Genomic DNA, 12,537 nt, shown 5'->3' with positions numbered 1-12,537 from the left:
AAATGAATGTTGAATGTTGAATTCTCACCACACTGGCCGGGGGGAGGCACTCCAGAAGATGCCCGTGGAAGACTCATCAGCAATGTTTGCACAGCAGCACAATTCCCAGAACACGGCTCCACAGCTATGGGACCAGCCTGAGAAAGAAAAAAAAGATGAGTGATTAACTTACTGTAAGACAAATAGAGTTTTCTGCAACAAAAGCCACTAAGAGACAAGCATAAGAATGATGCAAAGCTTTCTTAATTCGACTAATGGCGAACAGACCTTCAAACTTAACTAACCCAACCAAACAAACCATAATAACATAACTTGTGATTCTTCCAATTAAGAAAATTCACACACATTAAAGCCTGCATTTAAGGTAATTTATGCTTCAGTCAAGCCTTTCCAGCATTTTCTTCAAAAAGGCAAACGTGTCTCGTTCAAAAATGCACTGCAGGTTTTTCATAATAGCTTTCTGTTTTAAAAAGTAAAGGAGTATCAGTAAATGGTCTTGCTCTTTTCACCATTTCACACTCCTTCTATGAAAACACCTGAAAGAACAGGCCATGAACTGCACTTCACAAGAACAAAATGCCACTGAATGAAATTGCCATCAGTAATAGTCTGATGCAAAACTTGGTGGCCAAATTTTGATCTCAAATTGATGTAACATCTCTAAAGTGCCATTTTTTTGCTTTCTTCACTTACACAAAATGTCTTAAAAACTCATTTACCAAACACAACACTGTTTAGAATGCATGTGGTGAGGCAGATGACGTGGGCTTGATGGCTATAAACATTCATTTATTAAATATGACTGCAAAATATTTATAACAAGATACTGTATCTTCACAGACATATAAAAATAAACTCAGAATGAGCATCTCGGCATCATTGTCTAATTTCATGAGACAAGACAATCGAGGATGATCGATTTGTTATACTAGTAGTCCAACCGAATGAGAAGACCCTCTTATTTCCTTGTATATACCCAAGACTATTAGATGGTGGCTGTATGATGGTCAATAAACAATAATTGTGTATTCAAAGCAGTATGTGGTTGATGGCACCACACATTTATTGTTTTCCTGACACTGTCATTTAAAACTAAGATTTTTTTTTCCACTATGCGACATGGCAAAAGGGCTAATTCATTTCTGTTTAAGCCCACAACCAAACCATGTCGAAATCCCATCATCTGTTTAGGTGACATAAATTCAATAGTAAAATAAGGGCTTATGATTGATTGAGTGTAAATGAGGGCAGTCCAATCCCTAAACTACACAGACAAGCACCAGCAGGTGGTGGAAGTGGATTTCTCCTTCATTTGCATTTTAAGGGCTGTTTATGGTGCATAAACAAAATGGGCAGAGCTTTAAAAATTAATGCATACAGTTGGCCCACCGCTGGGTGTTTGTTTATTATAGAAGCTCCGTTATACACATCAAAAAAGTGTGTTTGAATGACAGGAAATTTAACATAGGACAGGATTCTTTTGTGCTTCAGTCAGTTGTATATTTTTCTCTATTATGGGTTCAAAATGTTAAATTTAACACCACCACTCTACAGGGTATTTGGAACTAAAGAATTTAGTGTAAACGTAGTAAAAAAACAAACAATTTTCTATGCCAGTCTCCCAAATCAAATTACTTCTGTATGTTTTCTTATCCAGACAATTGCAGCTTTCCAAATAAATATTGGCTTTAGCAAGGACATGAAATCTGCCAGCTTTAACTTTGTGATTAAACACATATGAGTGACTACTTTTGCAACTAGTGCATCTTCTCACTTGTACCTTAGTGGAAAAGTGCATTTAAGGTGTTTTTCCAAAACTACACGTGGGTTCATATACAGTATGTGTAATATTACACTAATTTAGCTACCAAAACAAATACCAGGGATGCAAACGTTTCTAAGTAAATTAATTGAAGACAAAAGGCAGTATACTGTGAGAGCTTTACGACTGTTGTTTTGAGGGGCCTGAAGGTCACAGCTGAGGGTGAGCTGTTGTATTGAATGCTTCAGACTGTCTGACTATAGGGAGGTGTACAATGACCGCAGGGGTCAAAGAGGAGTGCAATGTTTACTTACATCTTGTCTGAGATATTCAGTGATAGAGATGCTTCAGTTCAGTAGTTGCCAGCTAAAGCTTTTAACCTTTGATCTCTAAATCAATGTCTGCTGTGTGAATGGACATAGAAGTAGTGCACAATTACAAAAGTTCTGCAGAGTATTTTTCTTTTTGCTTTCTTTTCTTTTTAACTTCTTTTTATCCCCATCTGCCTATTTTCTATTTCTCCCTCTTAAAAACTCATATCATTTGACTAAGCACAAATTTGTTTGTCCCCTTTCTCCTTTCCCTCTGACAGATGTGGCTAATAGGTTTAAGTGCTGAAGCGTACAGACTAATTATAGGTTGTGCTACCTATGTTTGTGTTAGGTTTCAGAGATGATGAATTCATCAACTTGAAGGAAATAGGTTCCATTTAATCCTCAATCCGTCATACATCAGTTTCCAAATGAACCCGCCACTGAGCGCGCCTTGGGAACAGATGTTGAAATACAATGGCCATTAACTTTGCACTCAGCAATATGTTCCTTCTTATGGAGGAAAAAAAAGGGGTGGGGGAGTGTTTGACAATGTATAAACATTATGTCAACTAATTATGACATACAGTAATGTAATTTATGCAAATGGCTGAAACTACAAAGAGTTTACTTTGACATCTACCTAAAGTATTGGACCACATCCACATACATTCTAGGAAACATAATATGATACTAATATAACAATGAATTATACACTCGATATCTCCTTATTTGAGAATACACAAATAGGATTTTGGAGCGATTGAATGCTAATACCATATAGTTTTGTCTAACAATAAAATAAAGTAGGACACAAATAAAATGGATGGATATCATTACATTAGAAACAATATCAGTAACACTTTACAGTAAGGTTCATTAGTTAACATTAGATATATTAATTAACATGAACTAACAATGTGCAATACGTTTGTTACAGTATTTATTAATCTTTGTTAATGTTAATTAATAAAAATACAGCTGTTCATGTTAGTTCACAGTGCATTAACTAATGTTAACAAATACAACATTTGATTTTAATAACGTATTAATAAATGCTGAAATTAATATTAACTAAGATTAATAAATGCTGTAGAAGTATTGTTCATTCTTAGTTCATGTTAACTAAGGTAGTTAACTAATGTTAACTAATGAACCTTATTGTAAAGTGTTACCACAATATCAAACCAAGTGACCAACAAATAGAGCAAACAAAAGATTTCAAAACTAACTTCACTTTTCTAAGTCATCTTTGCAATTACTTTTAGGCACAGGTTATAATGTTATGTTTAATGGATGTATGAAGTAAGTTTTCAAGTTCACACAGGTAGTTCATCCATACCAACAACAGCAGATTATTTAGAATGATATCTGCTGATACCGATAGTTTGATTTTCTTAAGGTAGAAAAATGTATAAGCTCTATGGCCGATATTGAATATAATTGCTTTTAAAGGCCTATACAGATTATTCGCCAATACATCGGTGCATCCCTAAACAACAGTCATACATTTTAAATGTGAATTAAGTGTTCAATTCTATTTTGAGGTGGCAGTGGAACTTTATTCACATTTGCACCTGTTGCAGTGGCCCCAAACATTGGGAAAGGGGGAAGAAAAATGGATTGACTGGAAGAGATAGAGAGACAGTGTGCATCCAAGCAGGACTTGGCTTCTCTTGGGTGAAGCATTAATCTCTTTAAAAGCCTTCATTAGCTCAGATTTATCCATCCCCCACTTGCTGAAGCAGCCTGTTCATCCACCAGAGCTGGGCAGGATATTTGTACATTTAATTTTAATCCTCGTTAATAGCTATTTTATTAAAATGACACCTTCAAGAAGAAGGGCATTAACAGTGAAGTGATGGACTCTTGATGACAGACTGATCCAGGGTGTGAATGGAGAGATTGACTGTTCAGAGCGGGTGGTGAGGTGATCCAAATTAATCAGGCTAAGTAATACAGCATATAAATCAGGAAAGGGGCACAAGGCGCCTTCAGGGGAGGACTTCAGGTCCTGGGCAGTGGTATACCTCGTATGGGATCCCATAGTGGCTGTTGCCTTAGAGAAATATCTACTAAAAGATATGGGTGGATATTCATATGTGACATTTATAGTGTTGGACATTTCATGACCGGTAGAAAGTAATTTCAATATCTGACATTTACAAATGCTAAAAAACTGTCAAATACAAAAAAAAAAAAAAAAAAAAAACTGATACAGGTGCATGAAAAATATTATACAGTATATAAAAATACCAAAACAGTCGACACACTTACTCCCAAAGGAATTTTTAATGGTAAGTCCACTAAAGACTTCCTTTGGATCAACAATGTTTCAAATTTATGTTTTGATATTGGAATATTTGACATTTAGAAAAACAAAATGCTTGTTAAAAAGTTGCATTTGTGTTAACATCCTTCACCTGTGTGACGCAGACTCAGACTGATTAGGATCCATGTGCAGTTTTATTTAACAAAGGTGCAAGCTCAGTGTACAAACAGGCGTGGGTAAAAATACCAGGGCGAACAACAATATCAGAGACAGAACAACAAACGTGGTCAAAACTGGCAAAAGGTCAAGGCAGGCAGCTAACAACAGAAGTGAGAGTCCAGGTGAAACAGAGATCAAGGGCAGGCAGAGAAGAGTCGTAAACGGTAATCCAAGGCAGGGTCCAAACACAGGCAGAAGATACAATCAGAAGATAATGCTCAGAAATGCAGCCGGGGCAAACAAGACTTCGCAGTTTGTGCATGAACAGGCAGGGTTTAAATAGTCTGGTGATGAAGATCAGGTGTGCAGTAATCAGTCCCAGTATGTGGCTTCTTGGGAAATGTAGTTCAAAACCAACACTAATATTCAGGAGAGTGAGACCTCCGGTGGCCGACAGAGGATTCTTCACTGGCGTTCGTGACAACCTGAGGCATTATGTGCTTTATGTGGTAGAGCTTTGCTTTTTAGCAAACTTTCTGCATTTCCCTCTCCGTCTTCCCACTTCAGAGAGGCTGAACAGCCCTAAGGGGCTCTGACTGCTCTATGGGATTTTGAGGTAGGTGGTGCGTCCTGAATTCTGAATGTGCTGCCTTCAAACATTATGCGCCCACATCAGTCGTATGTTATAGCCAGAACTTCATCAGTCCCTGAATGTGAAGTCCCTGCTTCGTTCACAAAGACGGGCTTTAAAACAGTGGGAACGTTTGTTGAGTGGCCATCAGGTCTGTGAATCATGGAGGGATAAAGCGTGAAGGCTTCATCAAATGAAGTGATGAAGAGGTAATAAACACTGTGAGGACAGATCCTGCAGCACCATCTGTAAGAGCATGCCACTAGCAATGCCAAGATCATGGGTTCAGTTGCAAGGGAATAACACTGTAAAATATTTACCTTAAACTTTAGTTGCTTTGGAAAAAGTGTCTGTCGAATGAATAAATATAGCTGGTCAAATACATTCAAATCCAAAACAATTCAGTGGAGTATGTTTCAAGTGTCTGCCATATTTTCTCTGTCAACCAACACAGATGTCTACCCTTCAAGAACTGGAATGTATATACCGTATGGGACGTAAAGCATGATCAGCAGTGCTGAGAAAACATTCTGGCAAAACAGAGACAGTCTACAGTTTACTTCTTTTGTTGGCTGGAATTTAACTATCTATTTAAAATTACGTCCCGGGCAATGCGGTCTATACTTTGCAATAGTTTTAACACCTGATTTTATTTCAAACAGGTATTACACATTATGGCACCACAATTTTATTATATATATATATATATATATATATATATATATATATATATATATATATATATATTTTTTTTTTTTTTTTTTTTTTTTGTATATATGTATATGTATGTATATATATATATATATATACACATCAAGAAGCCTTCCAGACAAATATTTTTACAGTGTACAATGAAAAAAAGTGTGGTGCAATCATCCAACACAATGAAGATAACTTGATCAATATTATAAATGATAAATATTACACAATAGTTTCACATACTCAAACTTAAATACCAAATGTTACATATCTTTGTGCATTATTATATAAGATGATTGAAAACAGCATCTATCCAATTAATGTGCAATAACAATGTAGTAAATTTTAGTTTTAATCAGAATGTGATTTTAAATGGCTGCCATTCAGTTTTAAGGTCTTCAGAAAGATATAGTTTTTAGGAAGTCAATTTTAAAGCAAACTATGCTATAGAAAATATTTCTGAAGCTAATTTAAAAAATGCAATAGGACTTGCCATTCAAACGCTATTCTAATAAATTATTTAGCTGCATAACTACTGAACTACTAAACTACTATTTAGACAATCATATTGAAGTATTCATCATGAAAAAAATAACCACACTTTAAGTGAGACACTTTAAAATAAACATGTCTTCTAAAAACTGAAATGAAAAGCCTGTAGAACCCCCATGATATAATGGAGGGTTACTGAAATCACAGCATTGATCCCAACATCCGGTTCTATGAACACTGTGCCTTTGAGCAAGAAACTTAACCCCTTGCTGTACTAGTGAGACTCTGCAATTAGTGTACTGTAAGTTGTTATGGATAATAAACTCCTACTAAATGACATGTAACTGCCTGCTAAATGACAAGCAATTAGACAAGCAGTAAGAAAAAGGCAATTTAAAGAAGTTGTAAGGGTGGCCTCAGACTGCACTGTAGTTAACACTGTTTACTCTGAAGCTCTCAGCCCTGTCATCTACCTCTGGGGTATCATGAAGTCATGAAAACTCTGACAAAGTTGCATTTCTTTGTGGAAGAAATTCCACTTTGTGGAACTGCATTTCTTCCACAAAGTGATGGTGGTTCAATGGTGAAATTCTTAAAAGTTACATCTAAGTTAAAAGAGGCCTTAAGAGAGATACCTCAGCTTTTCAGTAGTCAAATAGCAGTGTCTTAGGGCCAGATTTAGGGCATTGAAGCAATTACCTGGTTGTGCAAAAAATGGTTGTCAAGCACCCAGTTAAAGTCTTGTGCACCCAGTTAAAGTCTTGTGCAAAACATTACAGCACAAAGAGAATTGCATTACTATACTTTATATATCCTAATTTAAAGTATTTCTATAGAAAGACTAGTAAATTAGTTTAACAACATTCAACTCAGGTTTCAGATCACAAGTGGACAGCACTAAATCCAGGTGTAAACCGGGGCCAAAATGCTTTATGATGTGATCTCCCACGTGACTACGCCGCGTTTAGTGTGTGAAAACATAAGCAGAATGAAATCCTTCGTAAAAAAACACTCTTACTTGATTCTGTGTGAATGATTATGTTCTGCTTGTGTTTCATGAATGAGCAAAATTCAAAATGTCATGTTTAAAATGTAATTAACCCCCTGAGGTCGGCAATCGCGCCAGCGCGATAGGCTCGTTTTTTCCCTTATCAGTGCAAAAAATAATCAAAATACTAATATTAATTTTTATTTTATATGCTTGTGTTATACATCAATCGATCCTGTTAAGTGTGTATTTTTTTTGTGTATACTCATAATAAAAACAAAGTGTTGTGCTTTTTGCCAAATAAAGAAAAATAAACACGAAGCGAGTTCTGCCTCCTCTCTGTCAGTGAAGTCCATTCTGAAACGCGTCCGGAAATGAACCATAACTCAGCGAATACTCAAACAGGCATACAGACACACAGGCATGAAGCTTGAATTCTCTTCTTTTAAATGAAGTATTTTTTATAAAAAACAAATATTCTCAGTTTATGCAATCTGTATGAAAAGAGCGAGATGTCAGTAGTTCTCATCTCAGCTAATTATTTTTAATGTGACCCCGCCCACGGAGAGCACGCGCTATTCAAACGCAAATGACTGAGGCATCCATGCAACCTGTGAACGCCCCCATATCAGCGCGAGAAAACACATCAAGCTTATTCAGATCATTGTACTTGTTTACACAGTCTCGCAGCGCTGTGAGGAATAATACTATAATGGAAAATGTACCTCAGAAGTGCTGGTATTTCGAGGAGCAACAGATCCTGAGCTATGGAATACTGTAGTAAGTTTTTTTTTCATTCTCAAGTGAATCGCGTTTCTGTGTGTGAATGAATGAACGGCAGAGATGCGCGCTGTTTACCACAACTGGGAAAATATGGTTTAAATTTGAATCGCGTTTCTGTATGTGTGTGAATGAATGTTTCGCTTTTAGCAAACTGTATTGCTATACTGAGTAAAAATTGACTGAAATATGTTGAAATAAAATGTATTTGTATAAGCAATATTAAACTGCAAATTAACATTTATATTTCTTATAATAAAAACGAAAGTTACTATGTTACAGACATATGAAAGACAACATTTCGTTGATTAGTTTTGGATAGATTATACATTTTTACTGTAAAATATCTGCCACCTCAAATAAGCTTTTGTTTGCCATTTTTTGCTCATATGTTAAATATAGTATGTTTTGTCAAAAATAAAGTAATCAAATAATATGTTATAGTGTTTATTCCAATGTAGCCTAGGCTATATTCAAGTAATGAATCCTTAACTTTGAAATATGTATGATAAAATGTATACTTTAGTTTTTACAAAGAAAGATTACACTTGAATTGTTGTTGTAATTGTAACCTTTTAAAATAAAAAAAAAATATTTACAAGGTAGATGTAAACAAACTATTAAAAGGTAAATATAAGCCTTTTCTTTAAATCATTTTTATTGTGTTTTATTAGTGACAAATTTGGGGAGAGGATAAATATTCCAAAACTGAAAATACAGTATGAGAATTAACTGCACAATTACTAGACATGTTTTCCTTGGATATTATAGGCCAATTTGCAAGCACAATTTGTGGAAAAATAAAAAAAAATTGAGATGCTTCCAACTGTTGCTCTTGCATTCCTTCTTGTGACACACCTGAATGAATGGCTCATTAAGTATGCGGGCCCCATTGTCTCCTCAGGTGCGAACCACTAAATATGCATGATGGTGTTGGATCGTTGACGCCCACTCCGCATATTGCCTTTCCAAACAGAAAGTGTTTTGCAAAATTTAAATCAATGTATTGTGTTATGTGAATGATTAGGCAGGATGATTTTTACATCATTTTGAAGAAAAACGACATCCATTAGTCAAAAGTCTTATTGACACATATTTAGTATGTGTTTTGTGGCCTTATTTCAGAAACTTTAGTTTTTAGTTTTTTCAATAACCATGCATAAACATTATTCTCTCAAAAATACAAACATGTACATGCATGTTGCTCACATATTATGGTAGCCCTGTTTGTGCTAAATAGAGTGTAATTACACCTTTGCCATTAATATGTTTATAAGCAACTGAAAAAAGCACAAATGTCAGGGCATGTCAGAACATCTCAAGGACCCCAAAAACACCTTAGACCCCAGAGGGTTAAAAATCAAGTATAATTGGTAAAAACAACAGGACTACTCTGCTTTATTGACATATACAAAACCCAATATTAACTCTGTTATATATATATACATATTAACATATGCATTTACAGCATGTTTAAGTTGTCACTTTTTGGGGCTGAGAAAAACACGCCGTTTTAGTGTGTATCCCTTTAAATGCAAATGAGCTGCTGCTGCCGGCCCAGAGGGCAGAGCCTCACGAGCTCACGCTCAGTGGCAGGACAATCTCATCTCATGGAATGATAATATCAGAACAGAAAATCTCAGTAGCGGTGTTCATTTCGACCCAAAGTCGGACAATAATGCCTACAGAGCCAGAGAATATATGCTGTATGGAGATATAACAGGTATAGTTTAGTTTAATTATGGTTATAGCTTATTTGTCATCTGCTTTTATCCACTATTAGTACAAGCCTGTTGTAGCGGACCACGTTCGAATGATGGCCAAAAATTTACTGATGAGTTTTATGAAGTTTATTGTACATCACACAAAAGGTGAAGCGTCAGTTGTACTCCAGAAAATCTCCATAAGAGCTGAATAAACACAGTATAACTTAAGAAGTGTGCATTAAAGTCTTATCCATAAACTCTCTCTCTCCCTTTCATTATCATCAACATACACAGCGAATTAAACAAAAAAACTTGTTACAACTAACAGTAAACAAATATATACACAGCTTTTCAGGGGGGCTTAATAAACTGGTAAACTTTATATCAGTAAAACGACTCGATGAGCTGTCATAGAGTGCACGCTCTCACTTTCATTTCTGCCTATCTCTGGAGGCTGTAAGCTGGATCACGAACAGTTGGTACAGATCCATCTTCGAGTAACAATGAGAGTAAATGAAGACTGCTGTGTTCATTTTTACATCTTATAACAAAACACCTCAATCGCTTAGGACACATTCTTGTCTACCAGCTACTCCAGCGTCAAAACAATGGTGGCCTGTGTACAGCTCACTCAGGGCGGGTCTATATGCTCATACGGCAGTGTCAGTCAACAGTCGTGGGAGAGGCTTGTGCAAAAGTATGTCACATTGCCCTGAATCTGAGAATGGGTTGTTCTGAGACTGCTTATGATTTATGGGGATTTAAAAAAAAGCACTGGGTGCCCTCTCATTATGTGGTTGCATTACCCTAACCCTAACCCTAACTATAACTATAAAGTTTTAATAATTGATCTAATTCTATGAAAATAGGGAAGTCCACACCACAACGTTGCAACAATGACAGCAGAGTGAGAATATTGGTAGAATCACTTTCAGCTGCTAAAAACATTGACAGCTAATCAGAATTCAAGTGACTTATAAAGAGTTTGAGCATTTGAAATGGCAGATGACAGAACTGTAGCACATGCTTAGACTATACAGACCAATATTGTGCGTTGGTGTGGACATTAATATAGTTATCGTTATTGTCTTTACAGTTATCGTTGGTGGTGTGAACATTATTGTTATCTTTAAAGTTAAAGTTGTAGGTTGTGAACGGGCCTTAACTCCAGTTTTCAGTATCACATGATCCTTCAGTCATTCTGATATGCTGATTTGGAAAGTTGAAAAGAGTCATGCTGCTTAATATTTTTTATATTATAAATGTCTTTATTTTCACTTGAGTGTCAATTAAAAAAAAAAAAAAAAAAAAAAATCCTTACTGAACCAAACTTTTAAACAGTATTGTACAATTAATAGATTTAAAAAAAAAAAAAAAAAAAAAAAAAAAACGAGACAACAGAGGAGGCTTTTGCTTCAGTAAGCATTGACCTTCAGTTTGAGTTCATTGGTAGGCTGAATCCTGAAAATACCTGAGGGACATTTGGTATTTCCACCACAGAACATATAATGGGGCAAATGGGACCCAGTCGTGCCACTACTACATGTGAAAGGACATGTCAATAACATCTTTGCAATATTAATAAAATATGCCTTTGCATTTATGTTGGATGATTCTCCACTGTTAATGTTGCTTAATAAAAATGTTCATGTTAGTTCACAGTGTGTTAAAGTCCACTATGTTAAAGTCCCCTTGTGGTGAAAATCAAGTTTTTAATGTTGTTTATATGTCTATGTGGTGTTTTCAATATGCTTTAAGACAAACCTTGTGTAAATTCATAAGTCAACACCATTGCTGAGTATTTTCTAAGACAGTCCAAAGACAGTCTCAAAAACTGGTCTTTATGATGTCACAAACTAGCTTGTAACCAATCACGTCAACGTGTGATCATCAACAAGTGGATCTCTGAGCTGGTGTGAGTGAGTGGAGGCACGTATATACTAAACGAGGCAAGGATGTAGTTACATTCAAGCTATTTTAAGGCATGAATAATATTTTTTCAAGGAAAAAACATTTAAATATGTCATTTTGTTGATCAAAGGTGAGTTTTAAGGGGTAAAATGATTGACTTTAAAATGAGGGGACTTGTAACAAATTCAACTTTTGATTTTAAAAATCTATTATATCTAATCTACAGACAGTGTATATCTTTATTCAGACAGTATTAAGACAGCATGTGTGATAAAGAGTGTCATTCCCCATTTAATTGTTCAGATATGCCACCACCAGATACATAGATTTAAATAATGTATTATACAGATCCATCAGGCTTAGATTGAATCTCATACTTGACTGAAAGTTTAACAGCTCCTAGGTTCAGGTCTGTGTTATCTTTCTGTCTGCGCATCAGTAATGTTATAAAACTGAGCAGACTCCACACCAGCCCGTCATGTTTGCCTTACGGCGCCAGGCGCACTTACTCATACACCTGTCAGTACCTTGGGAGACACATTAGCGTGAGTGTGTGTGCGCCTGTTTGTGCTGAGTTGGCCTGACAGAGAGCAAAAATGCTGGAAATGATTGGAGTTGAGAGGGAGACAAAAAGGCAAACAGGCCATCTGCTGGTCGAGAGAGAGAGATGGAGAGAGTGTGAGAAAGAGATCCTGAGAGAGAAAGATGGGGAGAGACAGTGAACGTGAGAGAGAAGGGAGAGAGAAGGAGATTAAATAAAATAGAGGGATGCGGGTGGCTGGCAGGTTATCCGAAGCGTGTCAGAAACACTCTCGCCGAGTGTCTT

At 36.0% G+C, this 12,537-nt stretch overlaps 1 protein-coding gene across 1 annotated transcript in view; it reads right to left on the bottom strand.

Moving 5' to 3' along the window:
• Positions 1-12,537, bottom strand: part of atrnl1a (attractin-like 1a) — a 274,347-nt gene that overhangs the window by 12,521 nt on the left and 249,289 nt on the right. Inside the window, exon 29 of the mRNA XM_084093173.1 lies at positions 29-137. Coding sequence (XP_083949299.1) covers positions 29-137 — 109 coding nt within the window. The remainder of the gene's footprint in view (positions 1-28; positions 138-12,537) is intronic.

This window comes from Abramis brama, assembly GCF_963993115.1.
Source record: "Abramis brama genome assembly, chromosome: 19".
Lineage (NCBI taxonomy): Eukaryota > Metazoa > Chordata > Actinopteri > Cypriniformes > Leuciscidae > Abramis > Abramis brama.
The sequence above is the reverse complement of the archived record's forward strand: the minus strand, read 5'-3'. Positions and strand labels throughout refer to the sequence as shown.